This window comes from Bubalus kerabau, chromosome X, assembly GCF_029407905.1.
Source record: "Bubalus kerabau isolate K-KA32 ecotype Philippines breed swamp buffalo chromosome X, PCC_UOA_SB_1v2, whole genome shotgun sequence".
NCBI lineage: Eukaryota > Metazoa > Chordata > Mammalia > Artiodactyla > Bovidae > Bubalus > Bubalus kerabau.
The window spans coordinates 5133135-5160405 of NC_073647.1; the positions used below are offsets into that span (position 1 = coordinate 5133135).

A 27271-nucleotide genomic window follows, 5' to 3' on the forward strand; every position below is an offset into this window, starting at 1 on the left:
TTACCTGTGCTGTGCAATCTATCCTTATCTTTTATTTATTTTATACATAGTAGTTAATCCCCTACCTTTATCTTGCTGCTCCTCCCTTCCTTCTCCCCACTGGTAACCACTAGTTTTTTCTCTGTACATCTAAGTCTATTTCTGTTATGAGGAAATAAAATTATTTTTAAAACAAGAAAAATTTTAAACATAAAATTATCTCTCTGTCCTTTTGGGCCACACTACTCCTTCCTCTTTGGCTTCCCAGGTGGCTCAGTGGTAAAGAATCTACCTGCAATGCAGGTGATGTGGGTTAGATTCCTGGGTCGGGAAGATCTCCTAGAGAAGGAAATGGCAACCCACTCCAGTATTCTTGCCTGGGAAATCCCATGGACAGAGGAGCCTGGCAGTCTACAATCTATGGGGTCACAAAAGAGTTGGACAAGACTTAGTGACTAAACAACAGCAAATCTGTATTATACATTAATTAGAATGGCACCCCACTCCAGTACTCTTGCCTGGGAAATCCTATGGACGGAGGAGCCTGGTAGGCTACAGTCCATGGGGTCTCGAGGAGTCGGACACAACTGAACGACTTCACTTTCACTTTTCACTTTCATGCATTGGAGAAGGAAATGGCAACCCACTCCAGTGTTCTTGCCTGGAGAATCCCAGGGACGGGGGAGCCTGGTGGGCTGCCATCTATGGGGTCACATACAGTCAGACACGACTGACACGACTTAGCAGCAGCAGCAGCAGCAGATCCTCACTGAGGACACTGGAAGACCTGATCACCAGGAAAGAAAAAAGCAAAGTAATTCTTTGGGAGATAACATTTCCTGTAAGGGGTCACGATGACCCACTACCCACTCACTGGACAGTTTACACCATCAAGATGCTACTTTGAGGTAAAACCTTTTGATGCATTATCCTTTGTCCCCCAAAGTTACATAACTGTGCTTTGACCTCAGAGCTTTCTGAAAGACTGTCTCCTGGGTTATAATCCTCGGATTGGCTTGGATAAAATTTTCCATTTCTTTATTAGATTGACTATTGATTAATTTTTTCCAATGAGAGTTATATTCATCTGTTTTTTATTTTTTAGATTCCACATATAAGTGCTAACATAGAGTATTGTCTTTCTCTGTCCAACTTATGTCACTTAACATAATGAGATTATTATCTGTAAAAAGATTAAGTAAAAATTTAGCTATTTTTCCAGAGATTTTTTTAATAGTTAGATTAAAGAAAAAAATTTGACAATGTGTTATATAAGCATGTTTTTTCAATGTAGAGTAGGCACATAAAATAAAACTAAGATATTTCTATGCAGGAACACCTTGCCAATAAACAATTATTCTGGATGCACTTTTGATTTTCTGGTCTAGATATTATTTTGATACTGGTGACACTGTTGAAAAGTGACTATGCTAAACACAAGGGAAAAACAAATGGGACAATATTAAAAACTGAAAATCAACCCAAAACTTTACTAGTTTACACTGAAATAAATCACACAAAATTAATTTAAATTACTTAAAGTTAAAAAGCCATAGAGTCATTATCCATAAAAGATAAATTAACACTTATTTTATAACAAACAAAATTAAAATCTATATAATATGCAAAATATTTTCTATTTTAGACTCAATAAACTTTAGTTTTTACTGTGTGATATTCTTTTTCTATGGGTTTACCTTAATATTTTTATGATTTTAAAATATTTATGATTTTGAAGGTAGCATATACTCATCATTGATCACACTGATTACTGAGGAAGGCTTCCTTATCTCTCCTTGATGCTGACTCTGAAACTCCAGTACTTTGGCCACCTCATGCGAAGAGGTGACTCATTGGAAAAGACCCTGATGCTGGGAGGGATTGGGGGCAGGAGGAGAAGGGGACGACAGAGGATGAGATGGCTGGATGGCATCACCGACTCAATGGACGTGAGTTTGGGTAAACTCTGGGAATTGGTGATGGACAGGGAGGCCTGGCGTGCTGTGATTCATGGGGTCACAAACAGTTGGACATGACTGAGCAACTGAAGTGAACTGATACTCATCATAGAAAATACACTACTATATATAAAATAGATAACTAATGAGAACCTACAGGGAACTCTGCTTGGTGCTCTGTGGTGACTTAAATGGGAAGAAAATCCAAAAAAGAGGGAATATATGTATACTTATGGCTGATTCACTTTGCTCTACATCAGAAACTGACACAGTGTAAAGCCACTATACTCCAATAAAAATAAAAAGTAAAAAAAAAAAACCACACAAAATAAAAAGAATAAACAAGGAAAGTTATAAAAAAATAAAGGAGTTTCTGCAATATATGATAACACTGATGAACCTTGAAGATGTTGTTGTTCAGTCACTGAGTCGTGTCCCACTCTTTGCGACCCCATGGACTGCCGCACACGAGGCTCCTGTGTCCTTCACTATCTCCTTGAGTTTGTTTAAACTCATGTCCATTGAGTCGGTGATGCCATTCAACCATCTTGTCCTCTGTTGTCCCCTTCTCCTCCTGACTTCAATCTTTCCCAGCATCAGGGTCTTTTCCAATGAGTCAGCTGTTTGCATCAGGTAGCCAAAGTATTGGAGCTTAAGCTTTGGCATCAGTCTTTCCAATGAATAGTCAGGATTGATTTCCTTTAGAATTGACTGGTTTCATCTCTTTGCAGTCCAAGTGACTCTCAAGAGTCTTCTCCAACATCACAGTTCAAAAGTAGCAATTCTTCAGTGCTCAGCCTTCTTTAAGGTTCAACTGTCACATCCATACATGACGACTAGAAAAACCATAGCTTTGACTATACAGACCTTCAAAGGTCTGTGCTTTTTAATATGCTATCTAGGTAGGTCATAGCTTTTCTTCCAAGGAGTAAGCATCTTTTAATTGCATGGCTGCAGTCACCATCTGCAGTGATTTTGAAGCCCAAGAAAATAAAGTCTTTGTTGCTGTTTTCATTGTTTCCCCATCTATTTGCCATGAAATGATGGGACCAGACGCCATGATTTTCGTTTTTTGAATGTTGAGTTTTAAGCCAGCTTTTTCACTCTCCTCTTTCACTTTCATCAAGAGGCTCTTTAGTTCCTCTTTGCTTTCTGTCATAACTGTAGTGTCATCTACGTATCTGAGGTTATTGATATTTCTCCCGGCAATCTTGATCCCAGCTTGTGCTTCATCTAGCCCAGTGTTTCTCACAATGTACTCTGCATAGAAGTTAAATAAAAAGGGTGACAATATACAGCTTTGATGTACTCCTTTCCTAATTTTGAACTAGTCCGTGTTCCATGTCTGGTTCTAACTGTTGCTTCTCAACCTGCATACAGGTTTCTTAGGAGGCAGGTAAGGTGGTCTGGTATTCCCATAATGAAGACATTTTGCTAAATGAAATAAGCTAGTCACAGAAAGACAAATACTGCATGATTCCACTTATATGAAGTATCTAAAAAAGTCAAGTTCATACAATCAAACCGTGGAATGATGGCTCCCATGGGTTTAGAGGAGGGGAACATGAGAAATTACTAATCAATTGGCATAAAGTTTCAGTTAAACAAGGCAAATAAGTTCTAGAGATCTGTTGTATAAGATTTCACCTGTAGTCAACGGTAACATATTACACATTTAAACATTTTCTAAGAAGGTAAATCTCATGTTTAGTGTTCTCACAACAATAAAATAAAATTGCTTTAATTTTTTTTGAAAAAAATTATGTTAACAACCATGCCAGAAAGAAGTTTTCACTTTTAATTCATTATGGACATCTTACTATTGTACTAAAGAAAATTATACTGTGATCAGAAACTGGGCATATAAAATGACTACACTATATGGAATCCTGTGTGTAATATATTTAAAAAATTGAAACCACAGAGACATGCATGGGAACAAAGTATACAAATTGTTCTCTATAAAAATAAGTATATGACCAAAATACATGACACCTACCAGAATAACTAAAAAATATATAGTGACAATGAAGAATGAAGGTTAAAGTGAATTCCATCACTTGTGACAGGTGTGGGTTTGCAGATGCTATTGATGTAGGAATTCTCCTTGGCAACTCTTCCAATCAGAAGTTGCAGGCCTTTGCACACTTGTGATTTTGTGTTTTTTTCTAATCTAAGAAAATTCATATTTGATGAAATGTGCAGATAGGTGCTTGGTGACATTTCTCAGGAGAACTAGGATTATAGTAAACAGTGAACATTTTTAGCATTGTATTTGTGAGATCCTTGGTTGGCTACAGTGGTCTTAAAGGAGCACTGCATAATGCCCTCAAAATTAATTAATTATCCCAATTCATTTTATACTAAAGTCAATCAAAGCATGAAATGCTCCCCTCTCCAAAAAACAAGCCCTTTGCTCTAAAGCATATTTTACCCTCTCTTCTTTCTCTACAAAGGCATCCTAGACTCACTTGACACATGGTGAGCTTCCTGTGAGAATTCCTCATGCATTTATGGGGCAAGTTCAGGTAGCTTTCAAAGAACCGTGTAATTAGCACACTCTTCCGTATTCTTATTTTATTTGTCAATGATTTGCTGTCTCTTAAGTCAGATGGTACACTCCTTGAGAATAAGGTTAGCATGAAATACTTACACCACCTTGTCCACCCCCTCAGTGGGTTAGGAAAGTTTGGAACCAAACAAATCTTCAAGAACAACACTTGAGAATATACTTTGGAATATCATCAACATAAAGTTGATGTTCCTCTAAAGCATTAAAAATAGCTACAAGATGGTTCCTGCATGAGCATTAGTTAACAAATTATGTTGGGTTTTGTATTTAACCACCCTGAAGTACGGAGAAGGCAATGGCAACCCACTCCAGTACTCTTGCCTGGAAAATCCCATGGATGGAGGAGCCTGGAAGGCTGCAGTCCATGGGGTCGCTGAGGGTCAGACATGACTGAGCGACTTCCCTTTCACTTTTCACTTTCATGCATTGGAGAAGGAAAGGGCAACCCACTCCAGTGTTCTTGCCTGGAGAATCCCAGGGATGGGGGAGCCTGCTGGGCTGCCGTCTATGGGGTTGCACAGAGTTGGACATGACTGAAGTGACTTAGCAGTAGCAGAGCCCTGAAGTGTGGACCTGTATCCCCGTAGCCAGATATTACAGAGAAAAACCAGCTGTGGCTGAAAGTCTTGTTGGGAAGTGAAAAGACACTGCCCAGGTGTTGGTGTAGGAACAACAGCAGATAGAAGCTGAGTCACCTCTGTAACTGGAGTGTGATCAGGACAAAAGGAAGTATGATGCACATTGGATTGTGGGGTTGTGATTTGTTACTAAAAGTAGTCTTTCTCTGTCTCCACAGAGCCTGCAATTGCTTCTGTCATTTCATTTATCATGCTGTGTTGTATTGTGAATGTTTCAGACGTTTCTTGGATGTGTCTGGGGAATTCCTGAAATGAAACTGAGTGGCAGACCTTCATCCATAGACTTCAATAATTTTAGTGATGATATCAATGTCCTCTAGCAAAAGACTCCCAGGAACATACATATATTGATGAAGCTCTACAGGAGACCCAGGTTTAATTCCTGGGTCAGGAAGATCCCCTGGAGAAGGAAATGGCAACTCACTTCAGTATTCTTGCCTGGCGAATTCCATGGACAGAGGGACCTTGCAGGCTACAGTCCATGGGGTCACAAGAGTCGGACATGATTTAGGGACTTAACCACCACTAGCCAAAGACTCCCAGGAACACACATACAGTGATCAAAGTGGGTTTGTCACTTAGTGAGAATCTACACCATGGAGAACTGTGAGGCATCTCAACAAAAAAAGGGTGCCGAACAAACTTATTCTAGGCTTTGAGCTTTGGTTGAGTGACTTGGGGGAGGGTCAAAGGAATCTGTGGTTCAGTCTGGGTTGGGTGCCATCAGAAAACAGAGCCGTCCTGTGATTGAGTATCTCAGTCAATTTTATCAGGGGTGGGGGACAGACTAGAATGAGACTAATTGATAAAGAAGCAGTGGTCACTCATATTAGTCAGGAAGGAGAAATATTCGGTCATTTCTGTGGTTTGGACAATGTTTGTATTTTGTCTGGGTTCAGACATTATGGAGTAGTCTTGATTTGTCTTGATCCATCATAGTTGCAGAGTTGCCTGATCTGATACTGATAATCTGTGAAATTTTGGGGGATCGACAGAACACCAAGCTTTAGTTTGGTGTTGCTACTAGTACCAGGCCAGCACCTACCAACACCAAGGCCAACTGATAGTACTAGGCTAGCTCTTGGATGTTAGGAAATGTTTCTCTTTTTAGTTTGGTGTTTTACCAATAGGCCATGTGAAAGGGGGCTTCCTTAAATGCATTTCAAAGAGGTCTGACCTCCCCCTCCACCCTACAGGCATTTCTGTCTCTAAGCCCATGTTCTTTTGCCCCCACTGCATTGCTCTAGCTCCATCTACTCACCCCCTGGCATATTTCTGGGGCCTATCCCAAGTCCTACATTTTCCATAAAGTCATCTCTGATCACTCCACTCCAAAGGACTTTCTTCTGCTCTGATCTTGGTGCTTTTATTGTTTAGTCTACCTGATTGGCACTTTTAGGGTCTAACACTACATGCAATCCATGTATGTAATGATAAGAGGTAACATGTACTGTTAAAAGATCTTCTACTGCAAGAGACTTACCTCTCCAACTGAAACCTAAACTGTTTGAGGGTAGGGATCATAGGCTGAAAACTCATGTTTTTTATGTTTCAGGTTCTGTTTCAAGTTTTTGCATATGTTAATTCGTTTAGTACAAGTCTACAAAGTAAGCACTATTATGATCTCCATTTTTCAGGTGAAAACAAAATACCTCTTATTAACCCTCTGTTACCCACCCCCCACCCCTTCCCCATCCAGTTAACTAAGAGGCTGGTTAATTATGGATAGCAAAAGGCAGGGGAGTGGTGTGTGGAGATTTTCTCCCCAAATACTTTTCAACTATAACTCACTTTACATAATACATGCTCTTAAAAACAACATTAATAAAACCATGTTTGCTTAAACAGAAGAGCTACCACTACTATGCAGATTATCAAAGCATTGTGAGGGCTTATGAAGATAGATCAATGCAATTTGGCATGTGGTATCTCCTTAGACTCTCACAATACTACTCTTATCCTCATTTTACAGGTAAATAAACCATGCTGCAGAGTGGTTCCCAGAAAGAAAAAGAGGAAGAGAAAACAAAAAAGGTTAAAAAAAAAAAGAAGAGAAAGAAAAGTGGAGGTACAGATTCAATGCAAGTTCTGTTAAAATTCCAATGACATTTTTCATGGAAATAAGACAAATAGTCCAATCATATGGAATCACAAATAGCCAAAGCAATCCTGAGAAAGAACAAAGTAGGAGGCATCACACTTCCTGATCTCCAACTATATTACAAAGCTATAGTAATCAAAATAACATGGCACTTGCATAAAACAGACAAATAGGTCAATGGAATAGAAATAGAGGCCAGAAATAAACCAACCTGTATACAGTCAACTAATACTTGACAAGGGAGCCAACAATATTCAATGGGGAAAGGATGGTCTCTTCAATAAAAGGTAATGGGAAAACTAGATATCCACATGAAGAAGAATAAAAGTAGACTCCTATCTTACACAGCTCACAAACATTAACTCAAAATGGATTAAAGGCTTAAATATAAAATCTGAAACTGCAAAACTCCAAGAATAAAACATAAGGTAAAATCGCCTTCACATTAGTCTTGGCAGTGATTTTTTTTTGTATAAAACACCAAAAGCACAAACAACAAAACCAAAAATTAATAAGTAGGACAATATCAACAAGTAAGGCTTCCCAGGCGATGCTGTGGTAAAGAACCCACCTGCCAACGCAGGAGCCAAAAAAGACATGGGTTCAATCCCCAGATGGGGAATATGCCCTGGAGAAGGAATGGCGATCCACTCTAGTATTCTTGCCTGGAAAATGCTATGGACAGAGGAACCTGGCAAGCTACAGTCCAAGGGATCAAAAAGAGTTGGACACGACTGAGCACACACACACACAAGATGACATCAAACTTTTAGTGCTTGTGCACAGCAAAAGAAATAATAAAAAATGAAAAGGCAACCTACAGAGTGGGAGAAAATATTTGAAAGCCATATATGTGGAAGGAGTTACTATCCAAATATATAAGGAACTCAATAGCAAAAATCAAATAATCCAATTTAAAAAAAGGCAAAGGACCTGAATAGACATTTTTTTTTCTAGGAAACACATCTAAATTGCTAATGGGTATATGAAAAGATGCTCAACGTCACTAATAATCAGGAAAACACAAATCAAAAACACAATTAAATATCATCTCACACATGATAGAGTGGCTAACATCAAAAAGATAACAAATATCAAGTGTTATTTAAGGATGTGGAGTGCAGTATGCCTTTGTGCACTGTTGGTAGGATTGTAAATTGATACAGCCACTATACAATACAGTATGGAGGGTCTTCAAAAAATAAAAAATATAATAAAACTATCATATGATTCAGCAATCTTACCTCTGGTTGGGTACATTTGAAGAAAGTGAAGTCACTATCTGGAAGAGATTTCTGTACACCACACCTATGTTCACTGCAGCATTATTCACAATAACTAAAACATGAAAACAACCAAATTGTCCATTGATGGATGAATGGACAAAGAAAATGTGATACACACACACACACACACACACACAGTGGAATATTATTTAGCCATAAAAAAGGAAATTCTGTCATTTATGACAATACAGATGGATGGACACTGAAGGCATTATGCTAAGTGAAATAAGTCAGATAGTGAAAGACAAATACCATATTATCTCACTTATATGTAGTATCTAAAAAAAGTCAAACTTATAGAAACAGAGTGGAGAAGGCAATGGCAACCCACTCCAGTAATCTTGCCTGGAAAATCCCAGGGATGGCAGAGCCTGGTAGGCTGCCGTCCATGGGGTCACACAGAGTCGGACACGACTGAAGCCACTTAGCAACAGCATAGAGACAGAGTAGAATGGTGGTTGTCAGGGACTGGGGACTGGGGAAAATATTGGTGAAAGCATACACAGTTTCCATTATAAGATGAGTAAATTCTGGCTACCTAGGGTACAAGGTGGTGGCTATTGTTAACAATGTTGTATTAAATACTTGAAGGTTGCTTAGAGGATAGGTCTTAAATGTTCTCAGAAACAGTGGTAGCTATGTGATGTGAAAAAGGTATTAACTAACTTTATTGTAGTAGTCATTTCACAACATATACATGTATCAAATCATGTTGCACACCTTAAATTTATGCAATGTTATCTGTCAATTGTATCTCAATAAAGGTAGGCAGGCGGAAGGAAAATGGAGGGCAGAAGCGAGAGAATGGTGTTACAGCTTTGTAAGGGCAGGTTAGGAGAGGTGAGGAAAGGTTAGGTAGGGTTTGTTTTTTCTTTTATTGTGAACCTGAAAGGACAAGGAAAAGAAACCAGGACTAGAACTTTCCTGGAGGCACTGTCAAGCCAACACTCCTGGAATAAGATCCGAGGTAAGAGTTGCCAACAAACACCCAAAACAAATCTGCCTATAGTAGAGCCCCGTCTCTACTCCAAAACACAGTCCCACTGCTCCACCCAGTGGCAATCTTGAGATAGTGCCCAAAGGATATCTACCAGAGCCACTCAGATTACATCAGAACCTTGACATTGCAGGGAGGAGAGGCCATGTTACTATTCTTTTTTTTAATCCCCAGGGACTCTGATGTGCTGCTGCATTTGAGAATGGCTGGCCAAATTTGCACTTTCCCTATGACATAGAGACTTCCTGGTGCCAGCTGCAATGGCAGGTGGCACCTGGGCAAGGCGCTAACGTAGGCTATCACTTTGTTTTTTCCATTCTCTCATCAGGAGTTTAATTCTTTCTCATCAACTGCCATTTCTCAGTGAACGCTGTGTATTGGGTGCTGGGAATACAACACTGCACAAGACAAATAAGGCTTCTGTCTTACAGTGAGTTTACAGTGAGGAAGACAAGCAAATCTGTACAGATGGCAATAAGTTCTATGAAGGAAAAGGACATGGTGTTGAGACAGGAAACAACTGAGGTAAGAGAAGACCTCTTTGATGAGGTGACACTGAACTGAGACATGGAGGATAAGAAGTCAATTATACCCCAAATAGCCAAAGCAATCTTGAGAAAAAAAGAACAAAGCTGGAGGAATTAGGCTTCCTGACTTCAGACCATACCACAAAGTTATAGTAATCAAACCACCATAGTACTGGCACAAAAACAGACACATAGGTCAATAGAACAGGACAGAAAGCCCAGAAATAAAGCCACATACCTATAGTCAATTAATCTATGACAAAGGAGGCAAGAATATACAATGGAGAAAAAACAGTCTCTTCAATAAGTGGTGCTGGGAAAACTGGACAGCTACATGTGAAAGAACAAAATTAAAACATTTCTTCATACCACATGCAAATACAAACTCAAAATAGGTTAAAGGCTTAAATGGAAGACCTAAAACCATAAAACTCCTAAAATAGAACTTAGGCAAAATACACTTTGACATAAATCACACCAAGATGTTTTTTGACCCACCTCCTAGAGTAATGAAAATAAAAGCAAAAATAAATAAGTGGGATCTATTTAAACTTAAAAGCTTTTGCATAGCAAAGGAAACCATAAACAAGATGAAATGACAACCCTCAGAATAGGAGAATACATTTGCAAATTATATGACTGATTAAAGACTTCCCTGATGGCTCAGACAGTAAACGCCTCTGCTTACAATGAGGGAGACCCAGGTTCGATCCCTGGGTCGGGAAGATCCCCTGGAGAAGGAACTGGCAACCCACTCCAGTACTCTTGCCTGGAAAATCCCATGGATGGAGGAGCCTGGTAGGGCTCCTACCAGTCCATGGGGTCGCAAAGAGTCAGACACAACTGAACGACTTCACTTCACTTCACTTCATGACTGATAAGGGGTTAACATCCAGTATACATAAACAGCTCATATAACTTAATATCAAAAAAACAGCCTGATTAAAATATGGGCACAACTTTTGCAGCAACATGGATGGACCTAGATAATATCATACTAAGTGAAGTAAGTCATATAGAGACAAATATTATATGATATCACTAATGCATGGAATCTAAGATATAATACAAGTGAATCTATAAACAAAACAGAAATAGATTCACAGACATAAAAAATAAACTTACAGTTACCAAAGGAGAAAGGAATAGAGGGACAAATTAGGAATATGGGAATAACAAACTACTATACATAAAATACATAGGCAACAAGGATTTACTGTATGGCACAGGGCACTATAGTCAGTATCTTGTAATAACTTCTAATGGAAAATAATCTGAAAAATGTATACACATAACTGGTTCACTTTGTTATATACCTGAAACTAGCACAATACCGTAAATCAGCTATATTTTGATTTAAAGAAAAACAACAAAATATGGACAGAAGACCTGAATAGACATTTTTTCCATAGAAGACAAACAGATGGCTAGCAGGCACATGAGAAGATGTTCAACAGTACTAATCATGCTGCTGCTGCTGCTGCTGCTAAGTCGCTTCAGTCGTGTCTGACTCTGTGCGACCCCAAAGACGGCAGCCCACCAGGCTCCCCCGTCCCTGGGATTCTCCAGGCAAGAACACTGGAGTGGGTTGCCATTTCCTTCTCCAATGCATGAAAGTGAAAAGCGAAAGTGAAGTTGCTCAGTCGTGCCCGACTCTTAGCGACCCCACGGACTGCAGCCTACCAGGCTTCTCCGTCCATGGGGTTTTCCAGGCAAGAGTACTGGAGTGGGGTGCCATCACCTTCTCTGTTACTAATCATGAGAGAAATGCAAATCCAAACCACAATGAGCTATCACTTTACACCTGTCAGAATGATTATCCCCATAAGAACACAAATAACAAGTGTCGGCAAGGATGTGAAGAAAAGCAAACCCATGTATGCTTTTGGTGGGAATGTAAATTGTATGGACAGCTGTGACTGAAGGATCAAAAAGGATAAGAATTAGAAAAGTGATCCATGACTTTGACCAGATGGTGATCATTGAGGATCATAAGAAGAAGAAGAGGACCAGACTGGAAAAATAAGAGTGCAGAATTTTTGAAGTTGAGATTTTTGGAACTAATATTGATTTTCACTAAGAAGGTCTGGGACCCTAGGCATGGCACCAAGAATGAGCAACAAAGGTAGAGTAGATGACAAATCATGTGAAATGAGGAAGCTAAGACACAGAGGGGGCTGGCTGTTGCATGGTGTAGTTGTCAAAGATTTGAGGTGGAGAGGAAGTGTAGTGAGGTTGCCAGGCAGTTGTGTTTTTTAAAGATTTACTTATGTATTTTATTTTTTGGCTGTGCTCAGTCTTTGTTGCTGCATGTGGCTTTCTCTAGTTGTGGTCAGTGAGGGCTACTCTTTGTTGCCATGTGTGGGCTTCTCATTGCAGTAGTTCTCTTGCTGTGGAGCACAGACTCTAGGTGCCCAGGTTTCAATAGTTGCAGCACATGATCTCAGCAGTTGTGGCACGTGGGATCAGTAGTTGTGGCACACGGGCTTAGTAGCTCCATGGCATGTGTAATCTTCCCAGACCAGGGATCGAACCAGTGTCCCTTGCATTGCAAGGTGGATTCTTAACCACTGGACCACCAGGGAAGCCCTAGGCAGTCTTGAGTGTGCTCGTGATCATAAATTTGTGGTCAGCCCAGCCATACAATTTTTAGTATTTTCAGCTGCTTCAATATAGACAGAGAAGCATGTGGTTCAAGTAGTACTGTGGATTGCCTAGTGAATATGAAAGGGAGCTAAGAGGAGAAAGGAAATGGACTGACTAACAAGGGAGAGTGTATTGGTTTCCTATTGCTGATGTAACAAATTACCACAAACCTAGTGACTTTAAAGTACAAGTTTTTTTTATCTTACAGTTCTGGAAGTCAGAAGTCCAAAATGTATTTTACAAGGCTAAAATCAAGGTGTCAGCAGGTTTGCATTCGTTCAGGAGACTCTGGGAGCAAATCTGTATCATTGCCTTTTCTCTTAATAGCTTCTAGAAGCTCCCTGTGTTCCTTTGCTTACAGCCCCTCCTGCATCTTAAAAGCCAGCAACATTGGGCTGAGTCTTTCTCATGCTGCCATCTCTCCAGTTCTCTCTTCCAATCCTCTCTTCCACTTTGAGGGAAACTTGTGATTGCACTGGGCTCATCTGCCTAAACCAGGATAATCTCCTTTTATTCTAAGGTCAGCTGATTAGCAACCCTAATTCCATTTTAACCTCAATTTCTCTTTGCCATATAATCTAAAATATTCACAGGATTTCAGGGATTAGGATGTGGACATCTTTGTGGGAGGCATCATTCTCCCTACAAAGTGATTATGATGATATCAATGCACGGACTCTGTACTGGGTAAGGAGGCAAATGGAGAAAACAGTGGGCAGATGAAAAGTGAAACAGTGGTGCAGTCAATGAATTGGAGAAGTAATATGATGAGCTTGAAGAACTGTAGTGCTAGAGTGGAAATTTTCAAAATGATGTAGCTTCTGATGATGACAAAGGCTAGGGTAGGATCACATCATAGAGGTGAGAATCTGATGTAAAGTTGTAGAAAAGACCAGATAAAGCAGTCATGAGATCTTGGCATGGATGAGCTAGAGGGTGAACTCCAGGATGGCTCTTGCTGGTCCAGGTGTCCAAATGGTGGAGGGAGCTCCCAGGAATGGCTGTCACCAGTGTCTATGTTCCCAGGTGAGCTACGGTTGTTTTTTGCCCTCCGGGACACTCTCTAAGATCAGTAGAAATGTAGAATTACAAATCAAAAGCACACCTCAGAGAAACAAGAAGCAGCTGATGCATTTCAGAGGTGTTTTGCAGAAACCAGACCCCACCCAAATGGAGAGTGGTGAGTGGTAAGCACACAGCCCACATTTGGACTGGAGCCTGGACATTGGTAATGTTAACCCCTGTGGCCTCACCTGGTTACCTCACCACCCACCGATCAGAGAACTGTGCATAAGGTGATCGCATTCCCCGTGATCCTCTCCCTCACCTTGCCTTTAAACCCCTTCCCTGAGAGCCATCAGGGAATTCAGGTCTTTCTAGCATTAGCTGCCCCTTACTCTTTTCTTGGTACCTTGAAGTAACTGCTGTGCTTGCCTTCACCACACACACATAAAAAGGATGTAATGGAAGTGAAAGTCTAGGGTGTGCAATGGGTCATCCAAGTGGATGTTAAAGTCACCAAGAATGATGAACGAGCTTCAGCCTAGGGAGGACAACTGAGCCTTGAGGAGAAAATGTAAACCCCACAAGCTAGGGGAGGCTGTGAGTGAAAAGGGGCCATTGGCAGTGACAACTCGGCCAGGACCAGGGCCCCTCAGGGCCGAACTTCTGCTCAGCAGGAAGGATGGAGCCCTGACACTCCACCCCACTCCCAGAAGCTGGGCTCCAGGCCACAGGCCTGGGCAGTGACCCCCTTGAGATGTGCAGGCCAGGTCGAGTCCAGAGACTCCCACAGGCCTGCTGGCTCCCTGCCCTCCCGCAGCTTCCGTGAGCAGAGGAGGGGCTGGGGCTCAGCACCCTGTGCTCTTTACCTCAGGGCTTTCGTCTCTCCTAAGGAGATGGCAGCCCTGTGTGGGCGCTTCTCTTCGGTGAGCACCCACAGCCCGGTCTGGCCGTGACACGTGGTCTAGGAGGCCAGCGACAGCACAAGTCACTCCCTGTGGGCGTGGGGGGTGGGGCCTCACCCGGGGGCGCAGGCCCTCGTTGTGCCCACCACCACAGCAGCACGAGCATCACACCTGGCCACAGGCGCGGAAACCTCCCGGGAGGCCTCGCAGAGGAGCCAAAGCGAGATGGGAAGAGGGCGGGAAGACCCTCTGGAGACAGTCAGGCCTGGGCAGGTAGAAGAGAAGCACCACTGACAGTGAGACGGATTCAGAAGCCCCGTGATTCAGTCAACAGACACCTACCTGTGCAGACTCCGTGTGGGGGTCGCAAACTTGAAGAAGGTCTGGAGGGCCTGTGCTTTTCCAGGGGAGCCAAACAGTGTCCACACATGTCAGTGCAACCAGGAGAGCCTGTGGGGGTTGCAGGGGGAGCAGATACAGAAGAGAAGGCTTCCTGGAGGGGTGAGTTTGGGGCCGGGCTGTAAAGCAGAGCTCAGGACTGATCAGGGAGTGTGCCCTGCCATGCCCGCCAGGAAGCAGAGACCTCTTCCAGCTCTTGTGGTCCTGGGTCCTTCCCCTGTTTCTCCTCTCCCAACCCTGATGATGGATCTGCAAAGGGAAAGGATGTGGCCACTTCTGTTGACCAACAGGGAGTGGGGCAGGGAAAGCGAGCACCTTCCCTTAAAAAAATCGGAAACCCCAGATTGTGCCAACTTCCTGACTTGGAGAAGATTAGAAGTCATGGCTGAGACGGAGAGTAGGCAGCAACCAAACACCAGTGATAGGGGGTTGGATGTCCTGGTTGGGTTTGCAGCCACAGGAAGGCTCAGGCAGAGGAATTAGGCCCTGGAGACTGACCCGTGGACTTCTGGGACACACACTTGCCATGAAGACAGTCCCATGTCAGAGGTGGGAGGAGATATCTGTCAATTTTGCTTTACGTATTTCCTAAAGGGACACCTTGGAGAAGGCAATGGCACCCCACTCCAATACTCTTGCCTGGAAAATCCTATGGATGGAGGAGCCTGGTAGGCTGCAGTCCATGGGGTCGCTAAGAGTCGGACCTGACTGAGCGACTTCACTTTCACTTTTCACTTTCATGCATTGGGGAAGGAAATGGCAACCCACTCCAGTGCTCTTGCCTGGAGAATCTCAGGGTCGGGGGAGCCTAGTGGGCTGCCGTCTATGGGGTCCCACAGAGTCGGACGTGACTGAAGTGACTTAGCAGCAGCAGCAAAGGGACACCTGCTCAGCATCTTCCTTTCTTCTTTGTTTGCTGGTGCCAATTAGTTCTCCTCCCAGGAAGCTGGACCCAATGCCAACCTCATAGGGAGATAGCTTGTTGCAGCTGCCAAAGCACCACCTCCTCCAGGGTTCTCTTTACTCCCATCATTTCATAGTCACAGGTTTTCATTGGAAACAGCTTGCTCCATGACAATAGCTTTCTCCATGGCAAGCCTGGTGCCCCATCCCACCTCCCTACACAGAGAAGAGGCTCTAGGTACACAATCTGTTACCAGAGACTTCCTCATTGACAGCAGACATCCTGTTGTGTTTCTGCCCTACTGATAAGTGGAGGAATCAACAGGAGAGGATGTGATTGAGTATAAATAGAATCTTGACAAATATATCAGAACAGCAACACTGTGCACAGCTGGAAGGGCCCAGCTTCCAGAGGTCTCAGCCAACCCCTCTAGCAAGGGCCCAGGAATGATGATGGGGGATACAGTAGGATGGGGACTGTGGACAGTTCTGCTTTGTTTGAGTTTTATGTGTCGAACATAAACTGATACAAATGACAGTTCTAATGGCACATGGCATTGGTACATTGGAAGTTACCCAATAAATTTGGTAGATGTGTAAATGTATGATTTGATGAATAAAACTGATGAGTTTGAGTAGGAGGCAAAAAAGATAGGAGGGCACTGCACTAAGTGAGAGGGGAAGGGATTAATGGCACAAAGAGAAATATGCCCTTATGTAGAAGACATTCTTAGTAATAATTTTAGTATGAATAATTAATTATTAGTAGCAGTCATTATTGGAAAAGGAAATGGCAACCCACTCCAGTGTTCTTGCCTGGAGAATCCCAGGGACGGGGGAGCCTGGTGGGCTGCCGTCTATGGGGTCGCACAGAGTCGGACACGACTGAAGTGACTTAGCAGCAGCAGCAGCAGCAGCTGTCATTATGACCTCAATCTGTTTTCCAGGCCTATCTGCCACTCTGCCCATCCTGGAGCCATTTCATTCCCTGGACAGGTACACATGCACACACACACACATCTCTTCTACTATGCAGGCTATTTCCTTTCCATGCAGAGACCTCCTTCCCTCATTCTTCCTCTTTCCCTGCCATCCTACATTGCTAGGTAAACTCCTAGAGATCCTTCAGGATCCAGGTGAAATGTCTCCCCTTGAGTACCTTCCCAGTTAATTATTCTACTTCTTTCCATTTCCCTTTTGTCCTCCCCTTTTTCCTTCCCCTCTTTCCTTTCCCCTCCCAATTAATCATTCTCTCTCCCATACTCCCATAGCACTTTGGGTTCATCCCTGTTTTAGCACTTGTCACTTGGGTCATTGTTGTCCAAGTGTCTGTCTTCCCCTCTAGACCATGAACTAGAGCAAGTCATTAGTCTTAGGCATCTGTGAGAGAGGCCTCCCTAGCACAACCCCGAGTATATAGATGGGTACTCAATACTTGTCTGGTGAGTGAATGGCTAGAATCAGTAGTGTATGTTCTATAACCTCATGGGTCAACAGATATTAATATTGTTGGGTTGTTGTTTATTTAAGGAGTCAAGCTAAATTGTTGTTTTTACATCGTGTTTCTGGGACTCTCTTCATGTATGAGTTTTATGAAGGGCAGAGTGCATTGGACTGGATTTTTCTTAACAAGTCCATATAACTATTGCCAGGCTTCTTGTCTCTGATTGTAAGAAGCAGAGAAACTTTCTGATGAACTGGAAGTGGTGAAGCAGTGTGCTCATTCATGAATAAAATACTTATCTTTGCCAGCTAATTTATTGACAGCAAAATATCGCAAAGAGAAATTGCAGAAACCACTATCACTATACAAAGGCCCACATACCCCTCAAGCTTTTCTACCAGTGGATACTCACTACCAAAAATTTTGCCAGTGATTTATCTGAATTCCTTGAATGTCTTTTATTTAGTTGCTCTGTGTCCACTTCATATTGAGTATCACAGAGATTTGACTCTGATGTTAAGCTATGTAGCTGTTTATTGTTAAATCAGAGTGAGCAGTAAGGGACTTGAAGGTAGCTTAGACCCCAAATGAAAGATCACCTTTCACTGTATGGACAGGGGCACTGTTTTTGCATCATATCCTATATTGGTACTACTGTTCCTTATGTGTGAGTTAGTCACTCTTGACTCAGCTCTGAAATGTTAGTCACAGTAACCTTTGTCATTTCACAGCCATAGTTTTTTTATTGGCAGCTTCCTAATGAACTCATCTTCGGGGTGACAAGTGGCAGAGCTATGACTTTTCTTTAAGAAATTTGAGAGATATAGTCAGTCAACATTTTTATTTACTTTGAGAGAGACTTGAGTTTCGAGGCCTGCCTGAGGTTTTCCTGGTAGTATCAATACTTGCATTGTCTAACAAAATATGTCAAAAATTTCATACTTGTCATCCAATGAATTTGGCAATAACAGAATTGGGCAGACTAGGACTGAGAGGTTGGTGACTGCAGTTTATAATGACTGAAGAATTAGTATCTGTGAACAATCTGCATGTAACTACTCTGGATTGAATGTTTTTGAAGAAGTTGAAAAAGCACTTAGTATAACCTGAAGTGGAATCTGCTAAGATGTTACAACCGATGGTGTTAAAAATATGAGTGGAGAAGAAAAGAGTTAGTAACAAATATACAACATTTGTGAAAATATAAGGTCTTTAACTCTTTAGGTTATTCATTATATTATTTATCAGCAGTCACATTGCAGACAATATTTGAATCTCTCATGTGTTATTAAACTGACAGTGTTAATGAGGAACACCATTCACTCTCATGAACTTAACCATCATGGTTCTGTGAACTTTTGTGAGAAATAGAAGTTGGATATCCTGAATTTCTCTACCACTCTGTGTGTGTATGTCCATGTGTATGTGATTTTTTAAGCTCATGGTGGAGATTGAATTATTTTTGATTGAGAACATCTCCCTCAATTACCATTTAACACTGAATGGATTTGGAAATTAGCTTTTGTTCCAGGTTTGATAATATTTCTTAATGAACTAAACCTAAAATTACAAAGCAAACAGTGCTTATATTAAAAAACATATTGTGGTAAAGTTATTTCAATGACAATTAACATTATTTGAATCAAAGTAATGTCAGACTGCTTTATACTCTTCAGATGCTTTCAAAAGTTAAATTAAGGGAGCTCTCTGCTGCTGCTGCTGCTAAGTCGCTTCAGTCGTGTCTGACTCTGTGCGACCCCATAGACGGCAGCCCACCAGGCTTCCCTGACCCTGGGATTCTCCAGGCAAGAACACTGGAGTGGGTTGCCATTTCCTTCTCCAATGCATGAAAGTGAAAAGTGAAAGTGAAGTCGCTCAGTCGTGTCCGACTCTGGTGACCCCATGGACTGCAGCCTACCAGGCTCCTCTGTCCATGGGATTTTCCAGGCAAGAGTACTGGAGTGGGGTGCCATTGCCTTCTCCGAAGGGAGCTCTCTATTCACATACAAATTTGCAGTAGATATATGTTCAAGCTCATACTATAATTCCAGCAGCTTTTTTTCAGTCCTCTATGCAAGTACAAGGGCTTCCCTTATAGCTCTGTTGGGAAAGAATATGCCTGCAATGCAGGAGACCCAGGTTTGATTCCTGGGTTGGAAAGATCCCCGGGGAAGGAAATGGCAACCCACTCCAGTATTCTTACCGGGAGAATCTCATGGACAGAGGAGCCTGGCATGCTACAGTCCATGGGGTCGCAAGAGTCAGACACGACTTAGCGACTAACCCACCACCACCACCACCATGCAAGTACAAAGAAAATTTCCATATTTCAGATCCACTAAACTGTGCAGTTGAGGAGCTTCCACATAAACTTCAAATGAAAGTGATACTTTGCAATGTAATGACATGCTAAAAGGCAAATATCAAAAGAACCTAATAGAATTCTATAATTTTCTTCCAAATAATGAATATGCTAAATTAAAATCATATGCTTGTGGATTGATACCAGTATTTAGAAGTACCTATCTCATGGCCTGATATCAGTACTTGCCAATATCTGTGTGAAAAGACATTTGCAAAGGCAGTATGTAAAACTTCATTACAGAACAGATGAACATATGCAGTTTTGATGACAGAGAACACTTTGATCTTCAGTTAAGCAAAATTATATTCTGCCAAAAGAATTTCATTCTTCTAATAGACCTGTATTATTTAAACATTGTAAGCAATTATTAATATTTTTTAGTTTCAGCAACATTTGTGGACATTTGTTGTGGACTTCTGTTATGTAAGTACCTACATAATAACCATCTTGATTTTACCTTTGAACACCTCCAAGCCCCAAATGTTAACTCTCTGCCTTTTACAGAAGTTTCCTCAGCCCATGTTATCAATATATTGTACCATTGAGGGCTTTTTGGACAATCGTAAAACTAAAAGGACAGGGACTTAAATGTAAGCTAGAACCAAACCCAGGGCGTCAAAAGAACCAGGAGACGATTGTGAACAATTCTACAATCTAAGCGCCTTGATTGTTCATTGGACACAGGGCACGTCAATCCTCACTTGTCAGCAAATGAGCTCAGAGCTCGTGACGAGGGGGCACGTCCTATTGGCTACTCTTCTGGCCCCGCCCCTCCTCTGTGACCTAGGGGAATCTTTTGTGTCAGGCCTGGCTCCACTGCCATCTGAGGCCCAGCTTTCGGTGGGACGCTCCCGCCGTTGGCTGCCTACCCTCCCTGTCGTGGGGCCTCCTCTGTCGTCCTCTCAGTGGCCGCCTCGTCCCATCCTGCCACCCTCAGCCTCCCCTCAGGGCAGCCACTTCAGGCTCCACCACCTGCGCTGTTGCCGTCATCACCCGTCCAATTGAGGTAACTGCCCAGTGCCATGTCCACCACGAGAGGTGGAGATCCAGGCCCTGATGGGCAGGAAGACCCAGCAGGCATGGCTGGGGTGCAGGCCGGACCGTCCAGAGCCCTCGAAGGTGTGGACCGCAACTCCGGGCCTCGCAGGGGTGATGCCTTGGCTGGGGCGGGCGGAATCGCCGAGGCCTCAGGAAGCCCAAGGGAGGCGGCCCTGGAGGGCGGGAGCGCTGAGGAGGGGGAAGAGGAGGCAGGGAGCCTGGACCTCACGGTGGAAGCTCACCACTTTCCCATGGCTGGCTTCCGCTTAACGTTACTGGACCTGGTGCACTCCGTGCTGAACCGCATCTGCTACAACGACTACATCCTCATCTGGCCCCACAACTGCCACGTGTCGGCCCAGCACCGGGCCCGGCAGCACTCGTCCAATCAAGGCTCGGCCGCGGTGGCCGAGTTCTCTGAGCCCCAGGTGCCGTCGGATGGACCGGGGGAGGGGCCGGCGGGGAAGGCCCCAGCCCAGGAGGTGGAGGAGGCGGAGGAAGCCGAGGAAGCCTCTTTATGGGAGACAGCCGCCGAGGAGTCCGAGGAGTCCAGCTTGTGGGAAATGGCGCAGGACCCGGCCGCCCCTGAGGGTGAGCCTTCAGGAGGGCGGGGAGGGGTGGTTGGGGGGGACGGGGACACTGGCATCTGCAGGCCGGGTCTGGGGACCAGGGATCCGGAGGAGGGGGGCAGGCTCAGAGGAGGGCCTTGGGAAGGGAGGCTGGGAGTCAGGGCCTCCTTGAATCGAAGGCCAGAGGGGCCCAGTAGAAGCCCAACTCCAAACGACCTCTCTGGTTTGCGGGCGTGGGGGCGGGGGGAGGAAATAAGCTTCCCTCTGCCAGCCCTGGTAAGAGGTCTGAGATGATTGGTAGGTGCTAGTTATAAGCCCACAGGTGAAGATCAGTGAAAGCAGGTGTTTGGGAGGGAGCTTGAGAGGACATGGAAGAGAACAAGCAAATGGCATACCTCATATTTGGTTCATAGCTTTTAAAAATGGCAACATTCTTGGAAAGTTGATCCCAAAATACTATGAACTGATACAGGAGCACTTGATCAAAATGAAGTTTCAGGGGGTTGAGGAACTAATGAGCTTCACTACAGAATTTGTCATTGAGGCGAAACATATTTTGGTGAGAAAGTTCTGACCAAAACATACAGAATGCATCAGACCCAGAGGATTCTGATCTTTGGCCAGAAGTAATCAGTAGCACAGGGTGACAGATTTACTAGAAAAGAAGAAATAATGTGATTGTGAAAATGATCAAGCAGCAGCAAAGTGAGGGCCATGGAAGTGCTGCATCTGCCAGAAGGAAGGCCCCCAGTTACTCTTTTCTTAGTTGCTTCTGTCCTCCTGCTTCTCCTGAGGGTAGAGTTCTGGATGTCTGTTGCTATTCCTTATGAGTTGGGATTTTTTTTTTTCCTGTGAACCTCTGATCCCAAAGTCTGTATTATTCTTCACTAAAGAAATAGCTAAGCACCAGGATGAGAACTCCAAAAAAGAGGTCCAAGACACTGCAAGTGAGGGGAAAGAAGAGAAGTATAACAAAACACAAGAAGAACCAGAAAAGAATCTGGACCCAGCAAAGGACAAGCCCAGAAAATCCAGGTATCTGTGTATAGCTTTGAAAATAACCCAGCTATTCCCAGGCATTTACAAATTTTCTTTTGCTTTTTAATTCTCCCAGTAAATTAAGAAAAAGTTTGTTTAAAATTAGTTCAGCAATTCAGATTTACCTACTTAATGTTTATAGAGCACTCATGTACCTAGTCACCCCACTCCAGTACTCTTGCCTGGAAAATCCCATGGATGGAGGAGCGTGGTAGGCTGCAGTCCATGGGGTTGCTAAGAGTTGGACACGATTGAGCAACTTCACTTTCACTTTTCACTTTCATGCATTGGAGAAGGAAATGGCAACCCACTCCAGTATTCTTGCCTGGAGAATCCCAGGGACGGGGAAGCCTGGTGGGCTGCCGTCTATGGGGTCGCACAGAGTCGGACATGACTGAAGCGACTTAGCAGCAGCAGCAGCAGCAGCATGCACCTAGTAATATAAAGTGCATTATGTACTGAGATATACTTCATGGCTCCTCATTTATTTTTATGAGGTCTTTTGTCCTCTACCTGTAAGACTACTAACAAGTTGTAAATGTATCAGTACCTAAGACCAGCATTTGTTTAGTAAACAGTTACTAGAAGCAGCAGTTGAAGTAACTGGGCTTTGCACTAGTAGAGTGTTTATTTCTTGACCACAGAAGTGGAGTCTCCTGCACTAAGAGATGACATCTTTTAGAATGTGACTACTTACAAATAGCAAAAAGTTCAGAATTTCAAGTAGGGACCACATTTAGTGATTAATAGCTAAACATTTGTTCAGTTGTAGATTTTTAAATTTTATGCGACAGTTAAAAGAAGAGCAACTTTGTCATAGTATGACTGTTGCTTATCACTGAGCTGGTAATGAAGGTATAAGATATATCTTGTCTTTAATGATTAACATTTTTTCCCTCATTTTCATAATGGTGTATTTCAAAACAGCTTCTTTCTCATATGGTAGATATGGAAACTGAGGGTCTGGGAGAGTAAGGGAGTATCATCTGTGGACTGAGCACAGACTTTTAAGGTGATAAGAGTGATTTAAGTCCCAGAAGAGCCTCTCAAAGGGAAAAAAAAAAACATTTATGGTGTTGGGCAAGAGGGAGACAATGTTGGTAGGATCACATAATTGAAGCCATCAGGTTGTACATGTACCAATATCTATGATGCAGGTTACAAGAGGAAAATATGTTTTTCTTCCCTACTTGTTGAGATAACAGCCCTCAGATATAGATAGCAGCAAATATAGATAGGGCCAACTGTTTTCTTAGATTAAGAAAGTCTCTGGTGCTGGTTAATGCTGAATAATTGTTCATTTTCTCTCATTTCATCCTGCAGTTTGGAGGACTAGAAAGATGGAGAAAGGAGGATCCTGATTTTCAGGGTTTTCATTCTGCAGAAGCCCATGGGAATGTTAATGCTGATTCCATCCCAAAATTCATTTCCCTAACAGTGATATCCAATAACATGGCTTTTATCATCTACAGATATGTTTGAGAGTGTTTGTTCTAGTTAAAAATAAGTTTGTTTTACATTAATAAACTGAAATGCAGGCAGATTTTGTTTAGATAAATAATCCTGATTCAAATCTCTTTCACTTTTGTTTGACCCACTTTACTTTCATTGGAAGGCATCACTTTCCACCATTTGGTAAGCCTGTTTTAAATTCTTTATTGCAGCCCCAAATAAATTGAAATATCAAGTTTAAAACAATTTTTGTAAAGACAGAAATGGAAATCAAGCCTTTAGAACTAAGCTTGTTTACTGCATTAGTCACTAGCCACGTGTGGTTGTGGAACATTCAAAAGGTGGCTAACCTGAGTTGAAATATGCTGCAAGTGTAAAAAAATAATGTAAAGTCTCATTAATAACTAATTACACATTGAAATGATAATTTAGTATTAAACAAATATAGCATTAAAATGACTTTCTCCAGTTTCTTTTTACTTTTTAACTGTGGCTACTAGAACATTTAAAATTATACATGACTTGTGTTATATGTGTATTTCACAGTACTGGGTGCTTTTGAAGGAAACCTGAGGGATGGCCCAGCTAGCCTAGAGGCCAAATAGTGCTGCTGAGCCTGAGCCCAGAGGCTGATCTGGAGCACTGGTTCTCAGAGTTTGGTCCTTAAAATGGCATTATCAGCATCACCCAGGAATTCTTAATCTCCACCCAAGACCTGTGAATCAGAAACTCTGGGAGTGGGGCCCAGTGTTTTAACAAGCCCTCCAGGGGATTCTGATGCAGCTAAGGTTTGAAAAGTGCTGGTTGAGAGCCACAGGGGGAGAAGTTGAGATCCATCTATGGTGGGACCAGCCTTCGTTCACTGGCTTGGGGATGCTGGAGAAAAATTGAACAGGATGGTAGTGGCTGAACTGGGGAGGAGATTAGGATTCACAGGGGCTGAGACACAGAGAGGCTGTGTATAGGGGATGGCTTCTCTGGTGGCTCAGATGGTAAAGAATCTGCCTGCAATGCAGAAGACCCAGGTTCTAGCCCTGGGTTGGAAAGATCCCTGGAGAAGGGCATGGCACTCCAGTATTCTTGCCTGGAGAATTCCATGGATAGAGGAGCCTGGAAGGCTACAGTGCATGGGGTCGCAAAGAGTTGGACACGACTGAATGACTAACACTTCCAGAAAAATATCTAAGGGACAGAGCTGGTTTCAGAAGGTCACAGACATGATACCAGGTATATGAAGTCTAAGAGAACATTCACTCACCAGGTATGGATGGTGGATATACACACAGAGTAAAAGGCAATGCCTGTGAGGATGTGTGTGTACTCAAGCATACAGAATGGCATGCAGTGGAAAGATAAACACTACATTTAGGATGGTGGCTACCCCTTGGGGAAAGAAAAGGATGGTGATCCTATTGGGGAGGGATCCACAGTGGGCTTCAACTGTATTTGTAATATTACATTTCTTAAGCTGGGTGGTGTCAACATAGATGTCAACAGTATTATTCTCTATACCTTTGTGTAGGTCTAAAATATTTCATAATTAAAAATGAGTAAAATAGAGGAAAGGGAGAGAATAAGCTTGATATCTAGACTCTGTTTAAGAGGGAAAAAAGGATAAGTCACATTTGATCAGAGGATCAGAGAAGGGGCTGGGCCTGGGGACCTGAGACTAGACAGGCTCATTTCTGCATTTAGTTAAAGCTTCCTAAGTGCTCTCTTGGTAACATTGATACCTTCTCTCATATTCTGTGGTAGCACATCTTATATTCCAACTTATATTAGCATTTTTAATTGAGGTGAAGTTCACTTAAAATCAACCATTTAAAAGTGAACAGTTCATTGACATTGACAATTTTGTGCAACCACATCTTTAGTTCTGAGCATTTTCATCACCCCAAAACTCTGTACCTATTAAGCAGTCAATTCACCATTTCCTCACCCTCCAATTCCCTGGCAGCCACCAATCTGCTTTCTATATCAATGAACACCTATTCTGGACATTTCCTATAAACAAAACCATACAATATGTGAATTTGTGTGTCTGGCTTCTTTCACTTAGCATAAGGTTTTTAAGGCTCATCTACATAGTAGCGTGTATCAGCATTTAACTTTAGGGCTGAATAATATTTCTGTTGTATGTATATACCACAGTTTGTTTATCCATTCCTTTTGTTGGTAGACATTTGCATTGTTTCCACCTTTTGATTATTGTGAATAGTATGTCCAAGTATTTGTGCATGATTTACATATGTGTGTATCTCCTGCCCCCACCTCACCTGCCCCATGACTGTGAACTTCTGAATGGTTGGGGCCTTAAAACGTTTTATCTTTCCCAAAGTCCTAGGCACTGAGTTGTCCACTTAGTAGGTGCTCCACTAATATCTGTCAAAGTGAAATGAACACTTACACTGTCATTTTTTTGTCACCGATGCTGATGTTTTAAAATGTGTTATATTATTCCTTATGGCTAGAACCACATGGTGAGACAGAAGGCAAAGCACTCCCTGTCACCATTATTTCAACTGAAAGGGCAGGTCAACTAGTACAATTTGAGGCCCTTCAACCTAGTTGTGATTTGTTAGTATTTCTGTGGTACTAGTTGTTAAAACAGTATTGCTTCCAGGCCCAGGCAGAGGTATCTCTGTCTTGAGCTCTATGCTTTAGAGGGCCACTTTGGTCCTCTTCCAGCTACACCCCTCCCGCCAGGGCCAGGAGCCCAGCCCATGGGAACAAGGGGTGTGTCCCTGCTAGCCCATGCTCCAGGTACCTGGCAGCCCTGAACAGTCCCTAGCCTGCTTCCAGGCCCCATGTGCTCCTCTTAGACCTGTCCTGGGGAGGGCTGACTGCACTCACTGCTGGGGTGGGTGCTCCCAGGCCCAAGGAGGGGTTGTAGGCCCAGAAGGGGATGCGGCCTGGCCTAGGAACCAGGGCATGGGCGGGGGAAGGGAAGGAGGGCAGCTCTTCCCACGCCATCAGGGCTGAACTTAGAGGAGTCTGAGAATTCTAAATCCCAACCTGGCCTTTCAGCTCATTAGGAAGGTACATTTGTCGTGGAAGGAGATACAACTTATTTAATGGTTTATCATTTGATTTAAACATTTCAAATATTTTTAGACATGTTATGTGGATCCCTAACTAAACTCTTTTTTTTTTTTAACCTTGCAAATAGGACAGATGTTATGGACAGGCCAGATTAAATATCTGCTCTGTTACTCTTTCCCCTTGCTCACTCTGTGTTACACTTTACTTGAGCACAGCGGGGCCCCTTCCTTTTGATAATGGCTTGTTCTAGAAGCTCATCTTGCAGGAAGACTCAGACCTAGTCCCTGAGCCAGGCTGCAGTACAACCTCCATCTTGTCCCCTCTACTCACCTGTCTGCATTTTCTCTCCCACCCATCTCTTTGCTCCTCATGTGTTTACACATATGAAAACCCTCTCTTTAGTAGTACCA

The 27271-nt window shown here is 42.8% G+C and overlaps 1 protein-coding gene and 1 long non-coding RNA gene across 3 annotated transcripts; one reads left to right on the forward strand and one right to left on the reverse strand.

Moving 5' to 3' along the window:
* Positions 1 to 630: 630 nt before the first annotated feature.
* Positions 631 to 21141, reverse strand: LOC129639241 (uncharacterized). Of its 2 annotated transcripts, XR_008708293.1 has the most exons (4): positions 21003 to 21141; positions 14954 to 15061; positions 8493 to 8586; positions 631 to 766 (listed from the first exon to the last, which is right to left on the reverse strand). It is a non-coding gene; the product is annotated as an uncharacterized LOC129639241 (long non-coding RNA). The 2 variants fall into 2 exon arrangements; XR_008708294.1 differs by lacking the exons at positions 631 to 766; positions 8493 to 8586 and adding an exon at positions 13630 to 13767.
* Positions 20556 to 24065, forward strand: CT47C1 (cancer/testis antigen family 47 member C1). The gene is made up of 3 exons (XM_055564285.1): positions 20556 to 21351; positions 22223 to 22364; positions 23691 to 24065. The coding sequence occupies exons 1-3, from the start codon at positions 20745 to 20747 to the stop codon at positions 23701 to 23703; spliced, it is 762 nt and encodes a 253-aa protein (XP_055420260.1). The 5' UTR covers positions 20556 to 20744; the 3' UTR covers positions 23704 to 24065.
* The last annotated feature ends 3206 nt before the right edge of the window (positions 24066 to 27271 follow it).

Bases quoted from the DNA above. Each gene is read 5' to 3' on its own strand.
- CT47C1 (XM_055564285.1), top strand. From the start codon at position 20,745: ATGTCCACCACGAGAGGTGGAGATCCAGGCCCTGATGGGCAGGAAGAC. The intron at 21,352-22,222 runs GTGAGCCTTCAG...TCTTCACTAAAG, and splicing joins GGACCCGGCCGCCCCTGAGG to AAATAGCTAAGCACCAGGAT.